We start from the raw sequence: 22,401 nt of genomic DNA, 5'->3' as shown, positions 1-22,401 counted from the left end.
TTTAAAAAGTGCCCTCCAGACTGAAAAATGTGCCCTCCCGACTGAAAAATGTGCCCTCCTCGGTAGTCTGCACCCTGCCCTAAAAAAATCCTAGAGTGAACACTATATAAGTGATGTCACAGTAAACTCCCAGACCCCCTCACCTCCCCAGTCATGTCCCTGTATTATTACTATAGATATAAGTGATATCACTGTGACACTCCCAGACCCCCTCACCTCCCCAGTCATGTCCCTGTATTATTACTATAGATATAAGTGATGTAACAGTGACACTCCCAGACCCTCTCACCTCCCCAGTCATATCTCTGTATTACTACTATAGATATAAGTGATGTCACAGTGAACTCCCAGACCCCCTCACCTCCCCAGTCATGTCTCTGTAATATTACTATAGATATAAGTGATGTCACAGTGACACTCCCAGGTCCACTCAACCCCCCAGTCATGTCCCTGTTATATTATAGATATAAGTGATGTCACTGTGACACTCCCAGGTCCATTCACCTCCCGTCATGTCCCTGTAAGCTTTCTATAGGTATAAGTGATGTCACTGTGACACTGCCAGATCCTCTCACCTCCCCAGTCAACTCGTAGATGATCTCCAGGGTGAGATGTAAGATCCTCTCAGTCCTGTGACTCCCGTCCTTGTCCATCCTCAGTGAATCAGAGAGAATATAGAACGTGTAATAAATAGTAATAAAGACTCTGGTTCCTCACAGCAGGACTGTCTAGGAATAAACAGAATAAATATAATACACATCACGGAATATATGACACAATGTCAGAAATGTAACACTGAGTTACCAGTAAGTCTCCCATTTCCCCCCAGCCATAGAACCCTGGTCAGTGTCTGTCAGAGGTTCCTGTGACCCAGCTCCATAACTCTCCTCAGAGGCCATCGCACAACGCTGTACTGTATAAGGTTACACCAATGCTCTTGGACGGGGGGTCTTATTCCTCCCAGACATATATCAAAAGCTCTTTGCAGCACTGGAAATAAGTTACATCGGTGTTAAGGAACTACCCTTTATTTTGTATCTGGCCTGCAGTACCTCTGTGCCACCAGTGTTGATGCTGATGTATTCTGGCATTGTCTCCTCACATGCAGGAGTTATTATCACTCCCGTTTAACCACCTGCACCTGCCTCACAGGCTATTTATTCCTGCCCCTCACCATGCCCCCTGCCGGTCACTGATTGTTTTCACTGGCCTGAACCTGATCTCCTGTCTACTGGACTTTTGCAAACTGCAGCTCCACTGCTGTCTGTGAGTCTGTCTCATCAACCCTGCAACTTTTTGCCTTTGCTTCTATCCAGTCTGTATATCTGCAGCTGGGCCTCTCATAGCTGTTCCTCTTATTGCTGCATGTAAACACATCCACTCTGCGGCATATGGTTTGTGTTTGTATCCAGCTTTGCAGACTTTCAAGTTTCTACTTCCACCAGTTCCAGTCCGGTTCATGTATCACTCCTGGTTTTCTGCATTGCCTGCACTATGTTTTTGTTTCAATAAACAATTTATATTTCACTATGCTCCTGACTCCACAGCTGTCATTACAGTTATCCAGTTACATAACAATGGGATAGAACGGGTACTTTCACTCCTAATTTCCTAGAGACAAATTACATCCATGCATACATACATACATAATCAGAATGGGGCAGCTGAGGTTTTGTCACAAGCTCTGGGCGTGATCCCTGAAATCCCCCATAACTCTCTCCTGGGACATCACCAATACGCTGTCATTCCTCACACACATATATATGATACATTATTCCTCTATAAAGACTCTCGGTGGCTGATCATTACCGCTATATGCTCCTTATTGTGCCTGTATATGCCACTAATTACGTTATGTGGTTTCATAAGCAAATATATAAGAAAGTTAGGAGCCTGGAATCTTTTCACAGCAGCTGTGAGGAACACAGACGGTACCTGGATCGCTCAGAGCAGGTGTGAGGAACACAGACGGGACCTGGATCGCTCAGAGCAGCTGTGAGGAACACAGAAGGGACCTGGATCGCTCAGAGCAGCTGTGAGGTTCACAGACTGGACCTAGATCGCTCAGAGCAGCTGTAAGGAACACAGGCGGGACCTGGATCGCTCAGAGCAGCTGTGAGGAACACAGACGGGACCTGGATCGCTCAGAGCAGCTGTGAGGAACACGGATCTGGATCGCCCAGAGCAGCTGTGAGGAACACAGACGGGACCTGGATCGCTCAGAGCAGCTGTGAGGAACACAGACGGGACCATCGGTTGCACCAGCAAAACTTGCACTCAGATCCTCAGATTTTACATCTGAGTATCTCCTCCAATGACACGCCCGCAGCACTCCCATGACACGCCCGTAGCACTCAACACTAGATATATACTGGAAGAAAGCTAGTGGAGAAGATACATACTGGAAGAAAGATACTGGAGAGAAGATACATACTGGAAGAGAGATTCTTGAAGGAAAATACTAAAGGGAAGAGATTGGAGGGAAGAGATTGGAAAGAAGCGATGAACAGAAAATAATAAGCAATCTTTTTGATCAAGTACTCAAGTCCCACATTCATCTTATCAGCCATGGATTATCCTTATCCCATACATATACAATGGGATATATCCAATGGGAAGGCCATTTAGAGCTGTTAGCAAAAAAAAAAAAAAAACATTATTACACCAGTTTTAATCTAATAGAGAACACAGCAAAATCTAACAGCAAGAACCCTAGCAATGACCAGGCAGCTCCACAGGAGAATTAGTGGCGAGATGGTAATGGGAACCTAGGGAATGATTCAGCAGTGTACGCAATTGCAAAAATGTACGCAGAACGATCGATTGTTAAGACACTGCGCATGCACCGCTCTGCGATTACGGATGCTGGGCACTAGGGGTATAGGGGTGTGTATGCCAAGCTGTGTTATTCCCCTCATATATCACTGTACAGTCTTCTCCCCCCTATATAATAATACCACATAGTGTGTGCTGGGAGCTGTGTTATTCCCCCTCATATATCACTGTACAGTCCCCTCTCCCCTATATAATAATAATACCACATATCAGTGTGTGCTGGGAGCTGTGTTATTCCCCCTCATATATCACTGTACAGTCTTCTCCCCCCTATATAATAATACCACATAGTGTGTGCTGGGAGCTGTGTTATTCCCCCTCATATATCACTGTACAGTCCCCTCTCCCCTATATAATAATAATACCACATATCAGTGTGTGCTGGGAGCTGTGTTATTCCCCCTCATATATCACTGTACAGTCTTCTCCCCCCTATATAATAATACCACATATCAGTGTGTGCTGGGAGCTGTGTTATTCCCCCTCATATATCACTGTACAGTCCCCTCTCCCCTATATAATAATAATAATAATATCACATATCAGTGTGTGCTGGGAGCTGTGTTATTCCCCCTCATATAACACTGTACAGTCCCCTCTCCCCTATATAATAATAATACCACATATCAGTGTGTGCTGGGAGCTGTGTTATTCCCCCTCATATATCACTGTACAGTCCCCTCTCCCCTATATAATAATAATACCACATATCAGTGTGTGCTGGGAGCTGTGTTATTCCCCCTCATATATCACTGTACAGTCCCCTCTCCCCTATATAATAATAAAACAACATATCAGTGTGTGCTGGGAGCTGTGTTATTCCCCTCATATATCACTGTACAGTCCCCTCTCCCCTATATAATAATACCACATATCAGTGTGTGCTGGGAGCTGTTATTCCCCCTCATATATCACTGTACGGTCCCCTCTCCCCTATATAATAATAATACCACATATCAATGTGTGCTGGGAGCTGTGTTATTCCCCCTCATATATCACTGTACGGTCCCCTCCCCCCTATATAATAATAATATAATATATACAGGACACGTTACCTGGCTCCGGCTGTCAGGTATATCTATGACAAAATGGCAGCTAAAGCCCCTGTGGCCCCGCCCCCTCTGCTCTGTGACTGGTAGACTATAACAATATGGCCGCCGGTCACCGTACATGAGGACACCATTACACTATAATGGTGTTACTCTGTGATGAAGCTGTGAGCGGCAGTTGCCAGTGGCTTCTAGTTACAGGACGTCCTTCTTACTGATTGGCTACTCGCTGCTGCCAATCACCATACTGAGGGGAAAGAGAGGAGGGCGGACACTATGATAGTAGGGGCGGGGCAGACAGTAGCCATAGAGCTACATGGTGATGAGAGGGGCGGGGTGAGGTCACCTAGTGACGGTCTCAGCAGGAGAAGGCAGAGAGCGGCCATTGCTGTGTCTGGCAGCCAGGGTAGAACGTATAGCAGGTAAGGAAGAGTATAAAACCTCTTCAGCTAATGGTATTTCCTATTATTATACAGGGGGAGCAGACTGTGGTAACTCACCATTGTCGTACAGGTAGAGCAGGCTAACGTGTTATATATAATACAGTTGGAGCAGACTTTAGTGTTGGATTATTATAATGCAGGTGGATCACATTAAAAATACGTTTAATACACAGTAGTATTGAAAGAGATCTCGCATTAACCTCAAATGTGTTTAGGGTTACTGAGATCAGAGACATAGGGCCTGATTCAGACCCGCTTGCTAGCGGGTCGATGGTGGGCTCTGCGCACGCGCACCGGCCGCACTGCGCGTGCGCAAGCCCCGGAGCGAGAGAGAAATTCTCTCGCTCCGTGGCTTACTACAAAAGGGCCCACTGTCGATGTTGATAGACAGCTCACCCCGTTTTGTAGGCATGGCGGGAGGGGGGGTGTATTCACGAACGGAGGCGTTCCCAAGCGAACGCCTACCGTTTGTGGGCGGCCCCACTGGCAGTGGGAGAGCTTCCGGCTCTATTAGAGCCGGAAGCTCTCTGGGGCTTGCGGCCACGAGACCCTACCACAAGGGTCTCATTGCAAGCCCCCATGGACGCAATGGTCTTGACCATTGTGGCCATCATCCTGGCCGCTCACAATAGCTGTGGGTGGTCACCCACAGCTAAGTGAGCGGCCAGGAGGCCGCTAAAAAAAAAACGCCCTGATTCAGAGCGAGCGCTCTTTCAGAGCGTCCGTCTCTGAATCAGGCCCATATTCCATTTGAGGCGAAAAGTCCAGATCCGCGATACTTTTTCGCCGATTACGTAATTTTGCCTATTTTGCCTTTACCCCGTATTCAATTTGAAAGACTTTCCGCCTAGGCGGAAAGTCAATGTAATGTAATAGGCGGAAAAGTATCGCCTATGATTACCAGGCGGAAAAAAGTGCAGAATTGGGGTTTTGGGGTGCAACGTTGCGGGAACCCCTCTGCAGCCTTCAGACAGTCCCCCAAAGGTAAACTGTGTCAAAACAGTTTTAAAAAAACACTTAAGGGCACCCCAAAAAAATCACTTTGAATTTGGGGGACACAAAGTTAAAATCTAGCGAACTTGCCCCTGGGGGGGGGGGTCCCCAAGTATGCCCCAAGTGTTTTTTTCATTGCAGGGGCTTGCGGCAGGTGGGTTTTTCACGTTTTTTTAAACTTAACTTTAAAATATGCTGGCCCCCATTTTCAAGTACCCCAAATTTGCTGGGATAAGTTATTTTCTGCAAAAAAAACCCCTCCTGAATACTATTTTGCATCACTTGTACAATAACACTATTTAGCAGCTATTGAACCTGTTTAAAAATACCAAATACCTTCAGCAAGCCAAATTGGGGGGTACCGTAGAGAACCCCCATGTCAGAGCATCTTTTGGGGGGTGTCAGGCTGATTTCCCCAAATCTGACAGTACTTTCCGCTTGTTTAAGTTTCGCCGGGTCCCGTTTTCGCCTACTTTCAAATTGAATACGGGGATAAGCGGGCATACGCGCAATACTTTTCCGCCTGCAAAACACGTGATGTAGGCGAAAAGTCCGGGAGGCAGAAAAGTATCGCGGCTCAGCTCAAATTGAGTACGGGCCATAGCAATGATTAGTGCTGTAAAAACATAAGAAGCAGTATTGGAAGATTGGTATACACTGTTCCTAATATCCTAAATGATCCGTGTAGTAATCGGTCACTTTGAAATGAGGATAGTTCGGTTTCCAAATGTACTTAATCAGCCAGACAAGGTAGGGAAGTTCAATCCATAAACAAGTGCTATCCTTAATGATTTCCCTGCACTTAGGTGGTTGTGAATAATGTCCAGAAAAAAATTATTAATAACGGGTTTAACCAGAATAAATGGGTGACCGTCACTTAAAAATCAATGATATTTAGCTGATATTCGGTAATGGTGACCAGTCTGTAAACATCTGATCGATATTCCTCCTGGTCTCGTCCTATTGCGTGCAGAGGGCAGTGTCCGGAATGCCGCTCTGAAGGGTGGCCATGTGGAGGGAATCCGATATTCAGTTTGTGCTGGAAAAGTTCTCCCCATCTAATACCTGTGCGTGGTATGACGGGGATAAGGAGGTGAGTCCACTAACTCGCTGGTCCCGCTGTGTCGGGAAACAGTGATGCCGATGATGAGACAACTTGTGGAAATCTAAGTTGTCAGGTGCGGCAAAGTGTCCGTGTAGAATGTAGAACATATAATGGGGGAGGGGGAGCAGATAAGTAGGGTAAGATGATGGGGGCAGAGACTTTATCCTAGGTTACTGGGGAGAATGACCTGAGGGTGGAATGAGGAGGAAAAGGTGGGTGGTCTGTGAGGGATCTGGCCTGGGGAAATATCTTGTCATATGGTGTTGTGTACTTGTGTATATTATACTGTGTGTAGTAATCACTGGTTATCAGGTGTGTGACCTGTGTATAGTGATCAGTGTGTATCAGGTGTGTGACCTGTGTGTATCAGATGTGTGATATCAGTGTAACCTGTGTATAGTGATCAGTGTGTATTAGGTGTGTGATATCAGTGTGACCTGTGTATAGTGATGATCAGTGTGTATCAGATGTATAATATCAGTGTGTGTTTCCTGTTTCAATATGTTACATGTACTCTGTAATATTTATTCTAAATTATATTTTTAACAGATAAGTGAGCAGTGAGGAACCAGAAATTCTTTTCTAGATGTCACATGAGGTGAGACGTGTCCTGTATAAATCACCGAGGATGGACAAGAACAGGAGTCACATGACTGAGAGGATACTAAATCTCACTCTGGAGATCATCTACCTCCTGACTGGGGAGGTGAGAGGGATCTGGGAGTGTCACAGTGACATCACTTATATCTATAGTAATAATACAGGGACATGACTGGGGAGGTGAGGGGATCTGAGAGTGTCACAGTGACATCACTTATATCTATAGTAATAATACAGGGACATGACTGGGGAGGTGAGAGGGATCTGGGAGTGTCACAGTGACATCACTTATATCTATAGTAATAATACAGGGACATGACTGGGGAGGTGAGGGGATCTGAGAGTGTCACAGTGACATCACTTATATCTATAGTAATAATACAGGGACATGACTGGGGAGGTGAGGGGATCTGGGAGCGTCACAGTGACATCACTTATATCTATAGTAATAATACAGGGACATGACTGGGGAGGTGAGGGGATCTGGGAGTGTCACAGTGACATCACTTATATCTATAGTAATAATACAGGGACATGACTGGGGAGGTGAGGGGATCTGGGGGTGTCACAGTGACATCACTTATATCTATAGTAATAATACAGGGACATGACTGGGGAGGTGAGAGGGATCTGGGAGTGTCACAGTGATATCACTTATATCTATAGTAATAATACAGGGACATGACTGGGGAGGTGAGGGGATCTGAGAGTGTCACAGTGACATCACTTATATCTATAGTAATAATACAGGGACATGACTGGGGAGGTGAGGGGATCTGGGAGCGTCACAGTGACATCACTTATATCTATAGTAATAATACAGGGACATGACTGGGGAGGTGAGAGGATCTGGGAGTGTCACAGTGACATCACTTATATCTATAGTACTAATACAGGGACATGACTGGGGAGGTGAGGGGATCTGGGAGTGTCACAGTGACATCACTTATATCTATAGTAATAATACAGGGACATGACTGGGGAGGTGAGGGGATCTGGGGGTGTCACAGTGATATCACTTATATACATAGTAATAATACAGGGACATGACTGGGGAGGTGAGAGGGTCTGGGAGTGTCACAGTGACATCACTTATATCTATAGTAATAATACAGGGACATGACTGGGGAGGTGAAGGGATGTGGGAGTGTCACAGTGACATCACTTATATCTATAGTAATAATACAGGGACATGACTGGGGAGGTGAGGGGATCTGGGAGTGTCACAGTGACATCACATAACTATAGTAATAATACAGGGACATGACTGGGGAGGTGAGGGGATCTGGGAGTGTCACAGTGACATCACATAACTATAGTAATAATACAGGGACATGACTGGGGAGGTGAGGGGATCTGGGAGTGTCACAGTGACATCACTTATATCTATAGTAATAATACAGGGACATGACTGGGGAGGTGAGAGGATCTGGGAGTGTCACAGTGACATCACTTATATCCATAGTAATAATACAGAGACATGACTGGAGAGGTGAGAGGATCTGGGAGTGTCACAGTGACATCACTTATATCTATAGTAATAATACAGGGACATGACTGGGGAGGTGAGGGGATCTGAGAGTGTCACAGTGATATCACTTATATCTGTAGTAATAATACAGGGACATGACTGGGGAGGTGAGGGGATCTGAGAGTGTCACAGTGATATCACTTATATCTATAGTAATAATACAGGGACATGACTGGGGAGGTGAGGGGATCTGGGAGCGTCACAGTGACATCACTTATATCTATAGTAATAATACAGGGACATGACTGGGGAGGTGAGGGGATCTGGGAGTGTCACAGTGACATCACTTATATCTATAGTAATAATACAGGGACATGACTGGGGAGGTGAGGGGATCTGAGAGTGTCACAGTGACATCACTTATATCTATAGTAATAATACAGGGACATGACTGGGGAGGTGAGGGGATCTGGGAGCGTCACAGTGACATCACTTATATCTATAGTAATAATACAGGGACATGACTGGGGAGGTGAGGGGATCTGGGAGTGTCACAGTGACATCACTTATATCTATAGTAATAATACAGGGACATGACTGGGGAGGTGAGGGGATCTGGGGGTGTCACAGTGATATCACTTATATACATAGTAATAATACAGGGACATGACTGGGGAGGTGAGAGGGTCTGGGAGTGTCACAGTGACATCACTTATATCTATAGTAATAATACAGGGACATGACTGGGGAGGTGAAGGGATGTGGGAGTGTCACAGTGACATCACTTATATCTATAGTAATAATACAGGGACATGACTGGGGAGGTGAGAGGATCTGGGAGTGTCACAGTGACATCACTTATATCTATAGTAATAATACAGGGACATGACTGGGGAGGTGAGGGGATCTGGGGGTGTCACAGTGATATCACTTATATACATAGTAATAATACAGGGACATGACTGGGGAGGTGAGGGGATCTGGGAGTGTCACAGTGACATCACATAACTATAGTAATAATACAGGGACATGACTGGGGAGGTGAGGGGATCTGGGAGTGTCACAGTGACATCACTTATATCTATAGATAAATACAGGGACATGACTGGGGAGGTGAGAGGATCTGGGAGTGTCACAGTGACATCACTTATATCCATAGTAATAATACAGAGACATGACTGGAGAGGTGAGAGGATCTGGGAGTGTCACAGTGACATCACTTATATCTATAGTAATAATACAGGGACATGACTGGGGAGGTGAGGGGATCTGGGAGCGTCACAGTGACATCACTTATATCTATAGTAATAATACAGGGACATGACTGGGGAGGTGAGGGGATCTGGGAGTGTCACAGTGACATCACTTATATCTATAGTAATAATACAGGGACATGACTGGGGAGGTGAGGGGATCTGGGGGTGTCACAGTGACATCACTTATATCTATAGTAATAATACAGGGACATGACTGGGGAGGTGAGGGGATCTGGGAGTGTCACAGTGACATCACTTATATCTATAGTAATAATACAGGGACATGACTGGGGAGGTGAAGGGATGTGGGAGTGTCACAGTGACATCACTTATATCTATAGTAATAATACAGGGACATGACTGGGGAGGTGAGGGGATCTGGGAGTGTCACAGTGACATCACTTATATCTATAGTAATAATACAGGGACATGACTGGGGAGGTGAGGGGATCTGGGGGTGTCACAGTGATATCACTTATATACATAGTAATAATACAGGGACATGACTGGGGAGGTGAGGGGATCTGGGAGTGTCACAGTGACATCACATAACTATAGTAATAATACAGGGACATGACTGGGGAGGTGAGAGGATCTGGGAGTGTCACAGTGACATCACTTATATCCATAGTAATAATACAGAGACATGACTGGAGAGGTGAGAGGATCTGGGAGTGTCACAGTGACATCACTTATATCTATAGTAATAATACAGGGACATGACTGGGGAGGTGAGGGGATCTGAGAGTGTCACAGTGATATCACTTATATCTGTAGTAATAATACAGGGACATGACTGGGGAGGTGAGGGGATCTGGGAGTGTCACAGTGACATCACTTATATCTATAGTAATAATACAGGGACATGACTGGGGAGGTGAGAGGATCTGGGAGTGTCACAGTGACATCACTTATATCCATAGTAATAATACAGAGACATGACTGGGGAGGTGAGGGGATCTGAGAGTGTCACAGTGATATCACTTATATCTATAGTAATAATACAGGGACATGACTGGGGAGGTGAGGGGATCTGAGAGTGTCACAGTGATATCACTTATATCTGTAGTAATAATACAGGGACATGACTGGGGAGGTGAGGGGATCTGGGAGCGTCACAGTGACATCACTTATATCTATAGTAATAATACAGGGACATGACTGGGGAGGTGAGGGGATCTGGGAGTGTCACAGCGACATCACTTATATCTATAGTAATAATACAGGGACATGACTGGGGAGGTGAGAGGGTCTGGGAGTGTCACAGTGACATCACTTATATCTATAGTAATAATACAGGGACATGACTGGGGAGGTGAGGGGATCTGAGAGTGTCACAGTGATATCACTTATATCTGTAGTAATAATACAGGGACATGACTGGGGAGGTGAGGGGATCTGGGAGCGTCACAGTGACATCACTTATATCTATAGTAATAATACAGGGACATGACTGGGGAGGTGAGGGGATCTGGGAGTGTCACAGTGACATCACTTATATCTATAGTAATAATACAGGGACATGACTGGGGAGGTGAGGGGATGTGGGAGTGTCACAGTGACATCACTTATATCTATAGTAATAATACAGGGACATGACTGGGGAGGTGAGGGGATGTGGGAGTGTCACAGTGACATCACTTATATCTATAGTAATAATACAGGGACATGACTGGGGAGGTGAGGGGATGTGGGAGTGTCACAGTGACATCACATAACTATAGTAATAATACAGGGACATGACTGGGGAGGTGAGGGGATCTGGGAGTGTCACAGTGACATCACTTATATCTATAGTAATAATACAGGGACATGACTGGGGAGGTGAGAGGATCTGGGAGTGTCACAGTGACATCACTTATATCCATAGTAATAATACAGAGACATGACTGGGGAGGTGAGGGGATCTGGGGGTGTCACAGTGACATCACTTATATCTATAGTAATAATACAGGGACATGACTGGGGAGGTGAGGGGATCTGGGAGTGTCACAGTGACATCACTAATATCTATAGTAATAATACAGGGACATGACTGGGGAGGTGAGGGGATCTGGGAGTCTCACAGTGACATCACTTATATCTATAGTAATAATACAGGGACATGACTGGGGAGGTGAGGGGATCTGGGAGTGTCACAGTGACATCACTTATATCTATAGTAATAATACAGGGACATGACTGGGGAGGTGAGGGGATCTGGGAGTGTCACAGTGACATCACTTATATCTATAGTAATAATACAGGGACATGACTGGGGAGGTGAGGGGATCTGGGAGTGTCACAGTGACATCACTTATATCTATAGTAATAATACAGGGACATGACTGGGGAGGTGAGAGGGTCTGGGAGTGTCACAGTGACATCACTTATATCTGTAGTAATAATACAGGGACATGACTGGGGAGGTGAGGGGATCTGGGAGTGTCACAGTGATATCACTTATATCTGTAGTAATAATACAGGGACATGACTGGGGAGGTGAGGGGATCTGGGAGCTTCACAGTGACATCACTTATATCTATAGTAATAATACAGGGACATGACTGGGGAGGTGAGGGGATCTGGGAGTGTCACAGTGACATCACTTATATCTATAGTAATAATACAGGTACATGACTGGGGAGGTGAAGGGATCTGGGAGTGTCACAGTGACATCACTTATATCTATAGTAATAATACAGGGACATGACTGGGGAGGTGAGGGGAGTGTCACAGTGACATCACTTATATCTATAGTAATAATACAGGGACATGACTGGGGAGGTGAGGGGATCTGGGAGTGTCACAGTGACATCACTTATATCTATAGTAATAATACAGGGACATGACTGGGGAGGTGAGAGGATCTGGGAGTGTCACAGTGACATCACTTATATCTATAGAAATAATACAAGGACATGACTGGGGAGGTGAGGGGATCTGGGAGTGTCACAGTGACATCACTTATATCTATAGTAATAATACAGGGACATGACTGGGGAGGTGAGAGGATCTGGGAGTGTCACAGTGACATCACTTATATCTATAGTAATAATACAGGGACATGACTGGGGAGGTGAGAGGGATCTGGGAGTGTCACAGTGACATCACTTATATCTGTAGTAATAATACAGGGACATGACTGGGGAGGTGAGGGGATCTGAGAGTGTCACAGTGATATCACTTATATCTATAGTAATAATACAGGGACATGACTGGGGAGGTGAGAGGATCTGGGAGTGTCACAGTGACATCACTTATATCCATAGTAATAATACAGAGACATGACTGGGGAGGTGAGGGGATCTGGGAGCGTCACAGTGACATCACTTATATCTATAGTAATAATACAGGGACATGACTGGGGAGGTGAGGGGATCTGGGAGCGTCACAGTGACATCACTTATATCTATAGTAATAATACAGGGACATGACTGGGGAGGTGAGGGGATCTGGGAGCGTCACAGTGACATCACTTATATCTATAGTAATAATACAGGGACATGACTGGGGAGGTGAGGGGATCTGGGAGCGTCACAGTGACATCACTTATATCTATAGTAATAATACAGGGACATGACTGGGGAGGTGAGGGGATCTGGGAGCGTCACAGTGACATCACTTATATCTATAGTAATAATACAGGGACATGACTGGGGAGGTGAGGGGATCTGGGGGTGTCACAGTGATATCACTTATATACATAGTAATAATACAGGGACATGACTGGGGAGGTGAGAGGGTCTGGGAGTGTCACAGTGACATCACTTATATCTATAGTAATAATACAGGGACATGACTGGGGAGGTGAGGGGATCTGGGAGTGTCACAGTGACATCACTTATATCTATAGTAATAATACAGGGACATGACTGGGGAGGTGAGAGGATCTGGGAGTGTCATAGTGACATCACTTATATCTATAGTAATAATACAGGGACATGACTGGGGAGGTGAGGGGATGTGGGAGTGTCATAGTGACATCACTTATATCTATAGTAATAATACAGGGACATGACTGGGGAGGTGAGAGGATCTGGGAGTGTCATAGTGACATCACTTATATCTATAGTAATAATACAGGGACATGACTGGGGAGGTGAGGGGATGTGGGAGTGTCACAGTGACATCACTTATATCTATAGTAATAATACAGGGACATGACTGGGGAGGTGAGGGGATCTGGGAGTGTCACAGTGACATCACATAACTATAGTAATAATACAGGGACATGACTGGGGAGGTGAGGGGATCTGGGAGTGTCACAGTGACATCACTTATATCTATAGTAATAATACAGGGACATGACTGGGGAGGTGAGAGGATCTGGGAGTGTCACAGTGACATCACTTATATCCATAGTAATAATACAGAGACATGACTGGGGAGGTGAGGGGATCTGGGGGTGTCACAGTGACATCACTTATATCTATAGTAATAATACAGGGACATGACTGGGGAGGTGAGGGGATCTGGGAGTGTCACAGTGACATCACTAATATCTATAGTAATAATACAGGGACATGACTGGGGAGGTGAGGGGATGTGGGAGTGTCACAGTGACATCACTTATATCTATAGTAATAATACAGGGACATGACTGGGGAGGTGAGGGGATCTGGGAGTGTCACAGTGACATCACTTATATCTATAGTAATAATACAGGGACATGACTGGGGAGGTGAGGGGATCTGGGAGTGTCACAGCGACATCACTTATATCTATAGTAATAATACAGGGACATGACTGGGGAGGTGAGAGGGTCTGGGAGTGTCACAGTGACATCACTTATATCTATAGTAATAATACAGGGACATGACTGGGGAGGTGAGGGGATCTGAGAGTGTCACAGTGATATCACTTATATCTGTAGTAATAATACAGGGACATGACTGGGGAGGTGAGGGGATCTGGGAGCGTCACAGTGACATCACTTATATCTATAGTAATAATACAGGGACATGACTGGGGAGGTGAGGGGATCTGGGGGTGTCACAGTGATATCACTTATATACATAGTAATAATACAGGGACATGACTGGGGAGGTGAGAGGGTCTGGGAGTGTCACAGTGACATCACTTATATCTATAGTAATAATACAGGGACATGACTGGGGAGGTGAGAGGATCTGGGAGTGTCACAGTGACATCACTTATATCTATAGTAATAATACAGGGACATGACTGGGGAGGTGAGGGGATGTGGGAGTGTCACAGTGACATCACTTATATCTATAGTAATAATACAGGGACATGACTGGGGAGGTGAGGGGATCTGGGAGTGTCACAGTGACATCACATAACTATAGTAATAATACAGGGACATGACTGGGGAGGTGAGGGGATCTGGGAGTGTCACAGTGACATCACTTATATCTATAGTAATAATACAGGGACATGACTGGGGAGGTGAGAGGATCTGGGAGTGTCACAGTGACATCACTTATATCCATAGTAATAATACAGAGACATGACTGGGGAGGTGAGGGGATCTGGGGGTGTCACAGTGACATCACTTATATCTATAGTAATAATACAGGGACATGACTGGGGAGGTGAGGGGATCTGGGAGTGTCACAGTGACATCACTAATATCTATAGTAATAATACAGGGACATGACTGGGGAGGTGAGGGGATGTGGGAGTGTCACAGTGACATCACTTATATCTATAGTAATAATACAGGGACATGACTGGGGAGGTGAGGGGATCTGGGAGTGTCACAGTGACATCACTTATATCTATAGTAATAATACAGGGACATGACTGGGGAGGTGAGGGGATCTGGGAGTGTCACAGTGACATCACTTATATCTATAGTAATAATACAGGGACATGACTGGGGAGGTGAGAGGGTCTGGGAGTGTCACAGTGACATCACTTATATCTATAGTAATAATACAGGGACATGACTGGGGAGGTGAGGGGATCTGGGAGTGTCACAGTGATATCACTTATATCTGTAGTAATAATACAGGGACATGACTGGGGAGGTGAGAGGATCTGGGAGTGTCACAGTGACATCAATTTTATCTATAGTAATAATACAGGGAGATGACTGGGGAGGTGAGGGGATCTGGGAGTGTCACAGTGACATCACTTATATATATAGTAATAATACAGGTACATGACTGGGGAGGTGAAGGGATCTGGGAGTGTCACAGTGACATCACTTATATCTATAGTAATAATACAGGGACATGACTGGGGAGGTGAGGGGATCTGGGAGTGTCACAGTGACATCACTTATATCTGTAGTAATAATACAGGGACATGACTGGGGAGGTGAGGGGATCTGGGAGTGTCACAGTGATATCACTTATATCTGTAGTAATAATACAGGGACATGACTGGGGAGGTGAGGGGATCTGGGAGTGTCACAGTGACATCACTTATATCTATAGTAATAATACAGGGACATGACTGGGGAGGTGAGGGGATCTGGGAGTGTCACAGTGACATCACTTATATCTATAGTAATAATACAGGGACATGACTGGGAAGGTGAGGGGATCTGGGAGTGTCACAGTGACATCACTTATATCTATAGTAATAATACAGGGACATGACTGGGGAGGTGAGGGGATCTGGGAGTGTCACAGTGACATCACTTATATCTATAGTAATAATACAGGGACATGACTGGGGAGGTGAGGGGATCTGGGAGTGTCACAGTGACATCACTTATCTATAGTAATAATACAGGGACATGACTGGGGAGGTGAGGGGATCTGGGGGAGTCACAGTGACATCACTTATATCTATAGTAATAATACAGGGACATGACTGGGAAGGTGAGGGGATCTGGGGGAGTCACAGTGACATCACTTATATCTATAGTAATAATACAGGGACATGACTGGGGAGGTGAGGGGATCTGGGAGTGTCACACTGACATCACTTATATCTATAGTAATAATACAGGGACATGACTGGGGAGGTGAAGGGATCTGGGAGTGTCACAGTGACATCACTTATATCTATAGTAATAATACAGGGACATGACTGGGGAGGTGAGGGGAGTGTCACAGTGACATCACTTATATCTATAGTAATAATACAGGGACATGACTGGGGAGGTGAGGGGATCTGGGAGTGTCACAGTGACATCACTTATATCTATAGTAATAATACAGGGACATGACTGGGGAGGTGAGGGGATCTGGGAGTGTCACAGTGACATCACTTATATCTATAGTAATAATACAGGGACATGACTGGGGAGGTGAGAGGGATCTGGGAGTGTCACAGTGACATCACTTATATCTGTAGTAATAATACAGGGACATGACTGGGGAGGTGAGGGGATCTGAGAGTGTCACAGTGATATCACTTATATCTATAGTAATAATACAGGGACATGACTGGGGAGGTGAGGGGATCTGGGAGTGTCACAGTGACATCACTTATATCTATAGTAATAATACAGGGACATGACTGGGGAGGTGAGGGGATCTGGGAGTGTCACAGTGACATCACTTATATCTATAGTAATAATACAGGGACATGACTGGGGAGGTGAGAGGGTCTGGGAGTGTCACAGTGACATCACTTATATCTATAGTAATAATACAGGGACATGACTGGGGAGGTGAGGGGATCTGGGAGCGTCACAGTGACATCACTTATATCTATAGTAATAATACAGGGACATGACTGGGGAGGTGAGGGGATCTGGGGGTGTCACAGTGATATCACTTATATACATAGTAATAATACAGGGACATGACTGGGGAGGTGAGAGGGTCTGGGAGTGTCACAGTGACATCACTTATATCTATAGTAATAATACAGGGACATGACTGGGGAGGTGAGGGGATCTGGGAGTGTCACAGTGACATCACTTATATCTATAGTAATAATACAGGGACATGACTGGGGAGGTGAGAGGATCTGGGAGTGTCATAGTGACATCACTTATATCTATAGTAATAATACAGGGACATGACTGGGGAGGTGAGGGGATGTGGGAGTGTCATAGTGACATCACTTATATCTATAGTAATAATACAGGGACATGACTGGGGAGGTGAGAGGATCTGGGAGTGTCATAGTGACATCACTTATATCTATAGTAATAATACAGGGACATGACTGGGGAGGTGAGGGGATGTGGGAGTGTCACAGTGACATCACTTATATCTATAGTAATAATACAGGGACATGACTGGGGAGGTGAGGGGATCTGGGAGTGTCACAGTGACATCACATAACTATAGTAATAATACAGGGACATGACTGGGGAGGTGAGGGGATCTGGGAGTGTCACAGTGACATCACTTATATCTATAGTAATAATACAGGGACATGACTGGGGAGGTGAGAGGATCTGGGAGTGTCACAGTGACATCACTTATATCCATAGTAATAATACAGAGACATGACTGGGGAGGTGAGGGGATCTGGGGGTGTCACAGTGACATCACTTATATCTATAGTAATAATACAGGGACATGACTGGGGAGGTGAGGGGATCTGGGAGTGTCACAGTGACATCACTAATATCTATAGTAATAATACAGGGACATGACTGGGGAGGTGAGGGGATGTGGGAGTGTCACAGTGACATCACTTATATCTATAGTAATAATACAGGGACATGACTGGGGAGGTGAGGGGATCTGGGAGTGTCACAGTGACATCACTTATATCTATAGTAATAATACAGGTACATGACTGGGGAGGTGAAGGGATCTGGGAGTGTCACAGTGACATCACTTATATCTATAGTAATAATACAGGGACATGACTGGGGAGGTGAGGGGAGTGTCACAGTGACATCACTTATATCTATAGTAATAATACAGGGACATGACTGGGGAGGTGAGGGGATCTGGGAGTGTCACAGTGACATCACTTATATCTATAGTAATAATACAGGGACATGACTGGGGAGGTGAGAGGATCTGGGAGTGTCACAGTGACATCACTTATATCTATAGAAATAATACAAGGACATGACTGGGGAGGTGAGGGGATCTGGGAGTGTCACAGTGACATCACTTATATCTATAGTAATAATACAGGGACATGACTGGGGAGGTGAGAGGATCTGGGAGTGTCACAGTGACATCACTTATATCTATAGTAATAATACAGGGACATGACTGGGGAGGTGAGAGGGATCTGGGAGTGTCACAGTGACATCACTTATATCTGTAGTAATAATACAGGGACATGACTGGGGAGGTGAGGGGATCTGAGAGTGTCACAGTGATATCACTTATATCTATAGTAATAATACAGGGACATGACTGGGGAGGTGAGAGGATCTGGGAGTGTCACAGTGACATCACTTATATCCATAGTAATAATACAGAGACATGACTGGGGAGGTGAGGGGATCTGGGAGCGTCACAGTGACATCACTTATATCTATAGTAATAATACAGGGACATGACTGGGGAGGTGAGGGGATCTGGGAGCGTCACAGTGACATCACTTATATCTATAGTAATAATACAGGGACATGACTGGGGAGGTGAGGGGATCTGGGAGCGTCACAGTGACATCACTTATATCTATAGTAATAATACAGGGACATGACTGGGGAGGTGAGGGGATCTGGGAGCGTCACAGTGACATCACTTATATCTATAGTAATAATACAGGGACATGACTGGGGAGGTGAGGGGATCTGGGAGCGTCACAGTGACATCACTTATATCTATAGTAATAATACAGGGACATGACTGGGGAGGTGAGGGGATCTGGGGGTGTCACAGTGATATCACTTATATACATAGTAATAATACAGGGACATGACTGGGGAGGTGAGAGGGTCTGGGAGTGTCACAGTGACATCACTTATATCTATAGTAATAATACAGGGACATGACTGGGGAGGTGAGGGGATCTGGGAGTGTCACAGTGACATCACTTATATCTATAGTAATAATACAGGGACATGACTGGGGAGGTGAGAGGATCTGGGAGTGTCATAGTGACATCACTTATATCTATAGTAATAATACAGGGACATGACTGGGGAGGTGAGGGGATGTGGGAGTGTCATAGTGACATCACTTATATCTATAGTAATAATACAGGGACATGACTGGGGAGGTGAGAGGATCTGGGAGTGTCATAGTGACATCACTTATATCTATAGTAATAATACAGGGACATGACTGGGGAGGTGAGGGGATGTGGGAGTGTCACAGTGACATCACTTATATCTATAGTAATAATACAGGGACATGACTGGGGAGGTGAGGGGATCTGGGAGTGTCACAGTGACATCACATAACTATAGTAATAATACAGGGACATGACTGGGGAGGTGAGGGGATCTGGGAGTGTCACAGTGACATCACTTATATCTATAGTAATAATACAGGGACATGACTGGGGAGGTGAGAGGATCTGGGAGTGTCACAGTGACATCACTTATATCCATAGTAATAATACAGAGACATGACTGGGGAGGTGAGGGGATCTGGGGGTGTCACAGTGACATCACTTATATCTATAGTAATAATACAGGGACATGACTGGGGAGGTGAGGGGATCTGGGAGTGTCACAGTGACATCACTAATATCTATAGTAATAATACAGGGACATGACTGGGGAGGTGAGGGGATGTGGGAGTGTCACAGTGACATCACTTATATCTATAGTAATAATACAGGGACATGACTGGGGAGGTGAGGGGATCTGGGAGTGTCACAGTGACATCACTTATATCTATAGTAATAATACAGGGACATGACTGGGGAGGTGAGGGGATCTGGGAGTGTCACAGCGACATCACTTATATCTATAGTAATAATACAGGGACATGACTGGGGAGGTGAGAGGGTCTGGGAGTGTCACAGTGACATCACTTATATCTATAGTAATAATACAGGGACATGACTGGGGAGGTGAGGGGATCTGAGAGTGTCACAGTGATATCACTTATATCTGTAGTAATAATACAGGGACATGACTGGGGAGGTGAGGGGATCTGGGAGCGTCACAGTGACATCACTTATATCTATAGTAATAATACAGGGACATGACTGGGGAGGTGAGGGGATCTGGGGTGTCACAGTGATATCACTTATATACATAGTAATAATACAGGGACATGACTGGGGAGGTGAGAGGGTCTGGGAGTGTCACAGTGACATCACTTATATCTATAGTAATAATACAGGGACATGACTGGGGAGGTGAGAGGATCTGGGAGTGTCACAGTGACATCACTTATATCTATAGTAATAATACAGGGACATGACTGGGGAGGTGAGGGGATGTGGAGTGTCACAGTGACATCACTTATATCTATAGTAATAATACAGGGACATGACTGGGGAGGTGAGGGGATCTGGGAGTGTCACAGTGACATCACATAACTATAGTAATAATACAGGGACATGACTGGGGAGGTGAGGGGATCTGGGAGTGTCACAGTGACATCACTTATATCTATAGTAATAATACAGGGACATGACTGGGGAGGTGAGAGGATCTGGGAGTGTCACAGTGACATCACTTATATCCATAGTAATAATACAGAGACATGACTGGGGAGGTGAGGGGATCTGGGGTGTCACAGTGACATCACTTATATCTATAGTAATAATACAGGGACATGACTGGGGAGGTGAGGGGATCTGGGAGTGTCACAGTGACATCACTAATATCTATAGTAATAATACAGGGACATGACTGGGGAGGTGAGGGGATGTGGGAGTGTCACAGTGACATCACTTATATCTATAGTAATAATACAGGGACATGACTGGGGAGGTGAGGGGATCTGGGAGTGTCACAGTGACATCACTTATATCTATAGTAATAATACAGGGACATGACTGGGGAGGTGAGGGGATCTGGGAGTGTCACAGTGACATCACTTATATCTATAGTAATAATACAGGGACATGACTGGGGAGGTGAGAGGGTCTGGGAGTGTCACAGTGACATCACTTATATCTATAGTAATAATACAGGGACATGACTGGGGAGGTGAGGGGATCTGGGAGTGTCACAGTGATATCACTTATATCTGTAGTAATAATACAGGGACATGACTGGGGAGGTGAGAGGATCTGGGAGTGTCACAGTGACATCAATTTTATCTATAGTAATAATACAGGGAGATGACTGGGGAGGTGAGGGGATCTGGGAGTGTCACAGTGACATCACTTATATATATAGTAATAATACAGGTACATGACTGGGGAGGTGAAGGGATCTGGGAGTGTCACAGTGACATCACTTATATCTATAGTAATAATACAGGGACATGACTGGGAGGTGAGGGGATCTGGGAGTGTCACAGTGACATCACTTATATCTATAGTAATAATACAGGGACATGACTGGGGAGGTGAGGGGATCTGGAGTGTCACAGTGATATCACTTATATCTGTAGTAATAATACAGGGACATGACTGGGGAGGTGAGGGGATCTGGGAGTGTCACAGTGACATCACTTATATCTATAGTAATAATACAGGGACATGACTGGGGAGGTGAGGGGATCTGGGAGTGTCAGTGACATCACTTATATCTATAGTAATAATACAGGGACATGACTGGGGAGGTGAGGGGATTTGGGAGTGTCACAGTGATATCACTTATATCTATAGTAATAATACAGGGACATGACTGGGGAGGTGAGGGGATCTGGGAGTGTCACAGTGACATCACTTATATCTATAGTAATAATACAGG

At 45.2% G+C, this 22,401-nt stretch overlaps 2 protein-coding genes across 2 annotated transcripts in view; one reads left to right on the top strand and one right to left on the bottom strand.

Moving 5' to 3' along the window:
- Positions 1-3,946, bottom strand: part of LOC148501730 (uncharacterized) — an 89,655-nt gene extending 85,709 nt beyond the window's left edge. The window contains exons 1-2 of the mRNA XM_088450030.1: positions 3,891-3,946; positions 576-728 (exon numbers count right to left, since the gene is read on the bottom strand). Of these exons, the coding sequence (XP_088306156.1) occupies positions 576-653 (78 nt within the window). The 5' untranslated portion in view covers positions 654-728; positions 3,891-3,946. The remainder of the gene's footprint in view (positions 1-575; positions 729-3,890) is intronic.
- Positions 3,947-4,225: 279 nt separating this feature from the next.
- LOC148501728 (uncharacterized) overlaps positions 4,226-22,401 on the top strand; it is a 44,286-nt gene continuing 26,110 nt past the window's right edge. The window contains exons 1-2 of the mRNA XM_088450045.1: positions 4,226-4,306; positions 6,975-7,131. Of these exons, the coding sequence (XP_088306171.1) occupies positions 7,012-7,131 (120 nt within the window). The 5' untranslated portion in view covers positions 4,226-4,306; positions 6,975-7,011. The remainder of the gene's footprint in view (positions 4,307-6,974; positions 7,132-22,401) is intronic.

This window comes from Taudactylus pleione, unplaced genomic scaffold (genome assembly GCF_031769625.1).
Source record: "Taudactylus pleione unplaced genomic scaffold, aTauple2 ptg000504l, whole genome shotgun sequence".
NCBI classification, from domain to species: Eukaryota; Metazoa; Chordata; class Amphibia; order Anura; family Myobatrachidae; genus Taudactylus; species Taudactylus pleione.
This window is presented reverse-complemented; position numbering and strand designations above follow the sequence as displayed.